The sequence below is a fragment of the Miscanthus floridulus genome, chromosome 6 (genome assembly GCF_019320115.1).
Source record: "Miscanthus floridulus cultivar M001 chromosome 6, ASM1932011v1, whole genome shotgun sequence".
Lineage (NCBI taxonomy): Eukaryota > Viridiplantae > Streptophyta > Magnoliopsida > Poales > Poaceae > Miscanthus > Miscanthus floridulus.
Genome location: NC_089585.1, coordinates 43,263,871 through 43,271,630, shown reverse-complemented (window position 1 = coordinate 43,271,630; position 7,760 = coordinate 43,263,871). Strand labels below are relative to the sequence as shown.

The 7,760-nt window shown below is 45.4% G+C and overlaps 1 protein-coding gene across 1 annotated transcript; it reads left to right on the top strand.

Moving 5' to 3' along the window:
• Positions 1-1,226: 1,226 nt before the first annotated feature.
• LOC136458163 (pentatricopeptide repeat-containing protein At4g01990, mitochondrial-like) lies at positions 1,227-5,798 on the top strand. Its single transcript, XM_066458150.1, has 2 exons — positions 1,227-1,615; positions 3,888-5,798. Exons 1-2 carry the CDS (start codon positions 1,280-1,282, stop codon positions 5,124-5,126), a joined length of 1,575 nt encoding a protein of 524 aa, XP_066314247.1. The 5' UTR covers positions 1,227-1,279; the 3' UTR covers positions 5,127-5,798.
• Positions 5,799-7,760: the final 1,962 nt, after the last annotated feature.

The window sequence follows — 7,760 nt, the reverse complement described above, 5'->3', positions numbered from 1 at the left end:
AGGTGACACGAGTGGTGTGGTTCGGTTCAGCGGATACTATCATTAGTGTCAGACTTACTAGGCAGAAATCGCTCTAGATCTTGCCTAAAGTAGAAAGGCCAGTACAATATTTGGTGATGGATGGCAACGGAAGCATATGGAAAGGACAGCGCGAATCAGAAAGGCACGGCACGTTCTAGTAGCAGAGAGAAAATAAAATCGACAAGTGGCCAAGTGGGCGGCGGACGGCGGTGGCAAAGCATCAGTCACGCAAAGGCGGCTCACCTGCATGCCGTGCCTAATAACGATCAAGAGAACGTACGACACCCCAAGGGTAACAGATTGTGTCATTATCTGAGTTAGGCTTTTGTTTGCGGCTCCTGATATGAATTGATCTCGTTGACAACCAAAAATTGTCCGTTTTGTCAAGTCGTTAAAATGTGAAATGTACGTCATCATTGCGTTCTTCTCGCACCTCGCCGTTCTCCACCACGAAAACGTGTTGGTTACCCGCTGCGTTCTTCGTTACGTGGTGATCCGGACGATCTAGCCCTAGCTGTGGTATTCGGTACGTGGCGACCCAGACTATCTAGCTCTAACTGGTGTGTGACCGATCTTCGCGTCAACAGATCTGACATAGTACTCGACATTGATTTTGCGTGGTTAGGGAAACTGAGTGGGTTTTTTTTTTGATCAGCTGTATCTGTGTAGGTTAGTTGACATTGTTTTTTAGTCTAATTAGTTGGTTTCCAAAACATGTCAAGCCAAAGATTTTACATGCCATGATTTTAGCTATTGTTTAGTTTCCTACCAAAAATTGTTAATTCCTCACATTTGGCTTGTCAAATCTATAGCAAAATTTTTTACCTAACTCTAAATCTTTGGCACGATAAATTTTGGTCGCGAACCCATAGGACCCTTTATTCCGGTCTTCGGTTAGGTGGTAGAGACAGTATTGGCGTTGCGCTGGGCTCGGCCTTGGACGAATGGACTGGAGGCCTGGAGTGTGTGCAGTCAGGCCTGTTTCTCCCTGCTCCCGCTGCTGTTGGTTTGGCCCGCTCAGACCTGTTGGATGAGCTCGTCGCCGCAGGCCGCAGGCCGCAGCCCAAGGCCGGCAAAGATGCGCGCACGGGCTGGTTTTGGCAGAAATAAAAAATAAATGATGCAATCACTTTGGCAAAAATTACCAAGGAGAAATGGGAATTCGATGGAAGCGGTGAAAACTTGCATCCCGTACCCGCAACACCCCTGACTTGTCCCCTCATTCCCTCCAGCAATCAAAACCCCAAAACCCTAAACCATGGCGCCGCCGGCCCCTTCCGCCGGCGCCCGCCTCCTACTCCGCCGCCTCCTCTCTACGGCTACCGAAGCAGCGGCTGAGGTACCTGCGCCTACCGCCCCTGCCGCCGCCTCCGCTGCCGCCGCGCCCACCGCTGCCGCCGCCGCCGCGAAGCCGGCGAAGAAGGACCCGAGGTTGCTCTACCGTCGTCTGTCGGCGCTTGGAATAGCCGGGGAGGGGAGCGTGTCGCGGGTGCTGAACAAGTGGGTGCGGGAGGGCGGCGCGCCGCGAAGCGACGATCTCATCAAGCATGTCAAGGAGCTCCGCAAGTACAAGCGCCACGCCCACGCCCTCGAGGTATACGCCTGGCTCCACCTTTGCCTACCAACCAAGCGAGCCCATTCGATTTGAGTTCTGGTTAGGGTTAATTTGTGGTTGTACGAATCGTCCAGTGTTTGCTGGTTACATAGGTTTAGGAAAACTTGCAGTTATGCATAGAATCCACACCAATCGCCAACATAGAAAAATGGTCATTGACATGAGTGAGCAAGTCGTTGATGGCTGGTTCAGTACTTTCCTCTCTTCATCAAAGTAATCTCCACTTTGAGCTAATAGCTGCAGTAAACCGTGGTGTGTGCCAATGTCAGCTGGTATTTCATCCCACACAACCTATCCAGAAATTTCAGCCAACACCTCGGGGGGCATCACCATCAGACATCATCGGTGGCATGAAGGCAGCCTAATATAGATGTGATGTGGCCATTTCCTTGGGAGACATTTCATGGAACAATACATATGCAGGTCCTCTGGATACAACAGCAACCCCGAACATGACCTGCTCAGCTAGGGGCTGTGTGTCCTCCTCAAGTGGCATTCCCTCGAACACCCTGTGGGCAACCTCCTCAAACACTACCCTGTCATGGAAACCACCTGCTCATGTCACTGTGTCACATTGAACCACTGATTACTGCATGGTGCTGGTCGTCCGATTAATTCCATGTTCTTGTAGTGTCAATAGTGTTACCAAGTCATCTGATTAATCATGATTAATCAGCCTGGTCGGTCCCCTGCCTCCTATTAGGTCCACTGACCTGATTTGGTCAAGTAGCTTATGAGTCGTCCGATTAATCATTGCATAACTGGTGCTGGGTGGGCCTGTGCATGTGGGCTGCGAGGTAGAGCTTTTGGGCTGCCAATTTGGCCCATTAGGGTTAGGCTATACATGGGCCTCCAATCTTCCACTGTCCGTGGAGGAGACGCTAGATGGGAGTGCTCGTCTTCCCGAGCTCGCGCTGTCACCAGCGTTCAAAAAGGCGTTCTTCCGCGCTCGCCTAGGCGCGCCTCTGCGCTGGTTGGAGGGGTACCGCCTTGCCTATGGGGGTAGGCGGTACCATAGGCGGTGCTAGCCCGGCGGCGACGGATGCGCGCAGATCCATGACTCTTGTAGGCAACACTGACATTGGGCAGCGGTGGAGGAGAAAGGGGCATCGGGCGGAGGTCGCCGGTGGACGAGGAGGAGCGTCGGGCAGAGTCAGACGGCGTGTGTGGGCAGCGGCGACGGGCGCGGACTGAGAGAGATGAGGGAGAGGAACCGGCGGCGGCGGGCATGACCTGAGAGAGAGATGCAGGAGAGGCAGAGGAACCGGCGACGGCGGCGCAGACAGAGAGAGATGTGGGAGAGGGAGAGGAACAGCCGGCGGCTGATACGCGGGAGAGGGCGAGCAGGTGAGCAGAGCACAGAGAATACGTAGGGATGGGGTCTTGGTGGGGTGGGAGTAGTTCAGACTTGGGCTTGGTTCTTTCTCTTTAATGAGGTCCACTTATTTACTACTTTTCTTTTCTTTTTTAAACATATATGTGTGTGTATACAATAATACAAACGCTTAGGCTCGCTTAGGTGCACCTAGGCTCTAGGCGGAGGGTCACCACCTAGAGAGCGCCTAACGCCTTTTGTAACATTGGCTGTTGCACAGCTGCCTGTGCCGTCCGCTTTCCTTGCTGCCTGCGCAGGATCCCTTCCTCAAGCCGCCACCAGCTCCAGTCCCTGCCTTTGCCAAGCACCTTTCCTCAAGCACCACGGGTTCCCATCCCTCAACCACTGCAGCAGCCAAGCGCCACCAGATTCTGCCACTGGGTCCCTTCTTCCTTCCTGAAGATGAAGCTTCTGTCCTCCAATCCTCCATCTTCTTGCTACATCTGCTCTACTTTAATTTCTGATCTGCAACCCTGCCTTTTCTAGCTCTGTTGCTGCTCTTTGCCTCTTGCTCTACTGCTGCTGCAGCTCTAGCTCTACTAGCCATTAAATCTCTCAAGAATCTACTGCTCTGGTGTTTTTGTACTATTGCAGCTTGCTTTATACTATATACTATATATCATATCAGTCCTGGTATATGCAGGACGACTAGGCTCAACTAATTGAGCTGGTCGACAACTAATCGCAACTAATCATTTGGTCAGTGCCTTAGAGACTAGGATTCATCAGATAATTCGATAACATTGACTGTCAAATGCAAGTTAGAGAATTATAGTAGTAGCAAATATGCAATTGCTCTTCTTTGTACATCTGCTATTGATGCTTAAGTTATGGTTGGTATTACTTGATCTATAATGTGCCATCGTTTTCATGCAGGTGATGGATTGGATGGTCAATGCAAGGGGTATGAACATGTCAATCACTAACCATGCAATACGTCTGGATCTCATCTATAAAGTGCGTGGCCTTGAGGCAGCTGAGAATTATTTTGCTAACCTCCCTGATCCAGCCAAGAATCATCGAACTTATGGCGCCCTTCTTAGTTGTTATTGCTCAGCAAAAATGGAAGAGAAAGCAACAAATCTCTACTGCCAGATGGATAAACTTGGCATCTGGTCCAGTTCGCTACCCATCAATAATCTGATGTCCCTTTACATGAAGTTAGACCAGCATAGGAAGGTTGATAGTCTCTTTGAGGAGATGAAAGTGAAGAATGTTAAACCGGATAACCTCACATGCTGCATTTTGATGACCAGCTATGCAGCATCGAACAAGATAGATGCCATTGAAGAACTTCTTAAAGAAATGGTAGAAAAAGATGTGACTCTTGGGTGGTCTGCATATAGCACACTTGCTTCTATCTATGTAAATGCTGGACAGGTTGAAAAAGCAGAATCTTCTCTGAAGAAACTCGAGGGGCTTATTGGTGCTGATGATGGCAGGCAACCTTTTGATTTCCTTATGAGCCTATATGCTTCACTAGGCAATTTGAGCGAGGTCAATAGGGTATGGGATGTGATAAAGGCCAAATTCTCCATGGTGACCAACATAAGCTACCTTGGCATGCTTCATGCTCTTTACAAGCTCAATGATATTGACCGCATGAAGCATATTTATATGGAGTGGGAATCTAATTATCAAACCTATGATGTAAGACTGACAAATATGATGATTCGTGGCCATCTGAAGCTTGGTATGAGCGAAGAAGCAGAAACGTTGAGGGAGAAGGTCAAGGAAAAAGGTGTGGACTTTGACTCCAAAACATGTGAGTTGTTTCTTGATCACTACATGGGCAAGGGGGACATGAACTCAGCACTGAACTGGGTAGAGAACATGACCAAACTCCCCAAGAAAGCAGGGAAGCTCGATCAGGACAGGATCTACAAGTTCCAGAAGTATTTCGAAGAACACAAGGATGCTGACAGCGCCGAGAGGTTCTGCAACTGCCTGAGGACGCTGGGGTGCATTGACGGGAAAGCATATGAGTCCCTCTTGCGCACATACTTGGCAGCCGGTAAGAAAAGCTGTTCACTCCGTCAACAGATAAAAAACGATAAGATTGAGATCTGCTATGACATTGGGAAGCTACTCAAGAGGTTGGGCGACGGTCGATGAGATACATATTTATCTTCATTCCAATTTGCTTGAGTGGTTAATTGTGTTGATCCCTTCCATGAGCATCAGAAATCAAATGTAGATCCAACGGTTTGGGTGTCCGCATCGGAAACATATCAGTTCTTTCGTTGTTCCATGTAAAGGATAGCTCATGCCTGGGCTGGTGCCCTTCCAGCTTTTGGTGCTCTTACAAAAAGCAGTGGGGAACAATAAGATTCTTGCAAGTGCAACGTGAGGTCTTGTCTAGCTAGGCTTTTTTGAGATACTTTTTTGTTCTACCTTTCTTCTTCTCAATGAAATTGCTGTTACAGCACGAATCCTACTACAGAGCCGCTTCTCTTTCCATGTCTTGTGGTCAGTGTGCCATCAGGTTGATGTCCTGACAATGATATGTGCACGCTCGCGAGAAGTGTAGTGTGGATAGGTCTCTGAACAGAGCAGCCATTCGTGCTGGAAATAATTGCCCGCAGGACGGTGGTCGAAAGCTGTCTAGGCTTCTGTCGTGTCAAACCGTGAAAATGGTGAACCTGAAATCGAGATATTTTTTTTGGTGGTACAGACATACAGTTGCTGAACGTGTTAGTCTACTTATTAGTTGTATTGTGTCATTTTTTGTCATGTGACCATTTGTTGCCAAATATACTATCATAAACATCCTTACGATTATGCGGCGTTTTAAAGATGAGTAATGGTTTTCGTAAAACAGTTTGCATATTGTCAGTTTATTTTTTATTTTTTTTTTGAATCTTCATGTTGTCAGTTTATACTAGACTAATATGTGCTGTCGACATTGAGGATCCGACAATCATGCGACCTCTACCCAAGACAACAGCAGCTGCTACTAGAATTTTTCAAACCTTGTAAGCAACATTAAGGGCATGTAAGGGCTAATAAGGGAGCTAAAACTAGCTCTAGTGCGATGGTTCATAGGTGAGTTAATTTCTGAGTTAGATATTTAACTAATTGTTAACCAACTAGCTAGCTAACCTTAGCTAATTTAAGCTAATATTTAGCCCAAACTAGTAACTAGCCATATATATCCAAATTAGCCTTTGTTGTTCTTTTATCTGTTGTGGTATATAATTCTATTTTATCATACTAACAAATACTCCATCCGTCCCTAAATGTCTATCGTTTTCGCTTCTTGAGAAACAACTTGGACTAAATATATATTAAAAAATATTAATATTTATGATACATAATTAGTATCATTGGATAGATATTTGAATCTAATTTTTTAATAAATTTATTTGGAGATAGAAATGTTGTACGTATTTTCTATAAATCGGGTCAAACTTATCGGCACGTAAATCGTGGTGACAAACATTTAGGAACTGAGGGAGTATGTCCATACATTACAATGGATGTACTCACTCCATTCTCTTTTCTCACGCGTGGAGAAGAGTTTTGCATATACCAAGGAATTTCAAATAGCTTTTGCATGTTTATTGCATGGTTATTTGGACATACCTGTGGCTCGAAGGCTTTTCTATAATTATTCAAATCGCTTCAATTCTTCATTGCTTTTGCATGTTTGTAATCCTCGTTACCCTGTCTCATACACCTGCACCGTCCCCCAGTACCCCACACGTGTCGCTAGTGTGATCGGCATGCACGCAACTCTAGGCTCTAGTTCTTGGCTCAAAGCTCATCTCCTTTAGGGCAACGGCAAACGGTGATTTATAAGCTAGCTCTAAGCATTTTTTTATATTTTAATAGAAGAAAGAAGCTAACTCTTGATTAAGAGGTAGGCTCATACACACCTTTCAAAAACATGTGAGAGTGTCATATGAGTCTAATCATACTATAAGCCATCGCTAAAAGCTAACACTATTAAAGAGGTTAACTTAAAGCTAATAACTGGCTTTTACTATTGCAGGTGCAGAGGATAACCCCATACAGCCATACCGCACCACATTATGCAATCCTCTGAACCCTTGGCGTATTTGTTTCTCTTCCATGTTAGACAAGAGAGGTGTAAATTTGTTGCATTCTTATGTATGTCATCATGTCACAAATTTTCCTCATGTTACTAAATTATCGTATATAAGATACACATCGATGTCATGGGTTTTCTGGTCACCTTTGGATAAGTAGGTATAAGGGGCTTAAGCACAACGTGGATGATGTCAGCCCATGTCTTATCCAACTGGTGTGAGGGAGCTAGCGCGAAGCGAGTAAAATTGGGGCCGTTTGGATCCCTTAATTTGGACGAATTAGAATCTACTTAATAAATTATGTTATTTAGCTTGGAATTTGATATTCCATCATTTTCTAAAGTTCATAGGGTAAGAGATGGAAATTAATTATATAGATCACTATTCTATATTTTTATTTTGCAACTTATAACACACTCTTAAACTTGTTCCCCTACGGTAGAAATGTAACACATAAGTATCTCTCCTATAACCAACAATAATGTATAAATATAATTTATATACAACTATATTAATTTAATTAATATGTGTCTAAACTATGATTCTTGAAATGAATTCAATTTGAAGGACCCAAACGGGACCTAATGGAATTTGATTAAAAATGCGTATGTGTCCTAGGGTCGATTGGTTTATTGAACCGTTAAATGGCCGTAGAAATACGTATAGAAAGGGTTTAGAGGATTGCATGACGTGGTGT

Bases quoted from the DNA above. Each gene is read 5' to 3' on its own strand.
- LOC136458163 (XM_066458150.1), top strand. From the start codon at position 1,280: ATGGCGCCGCCGGCCCCTTCCGCCGGCGCCCGCCTCCTACTCCGCCGC. The intron at 1,616-3,887 runs GTATACGCCTGG...GTTTTCATGCAG, and splicing joins GCCACGCCCACGCCCTCGAG to GTGATGGATTGGATGGTCAA.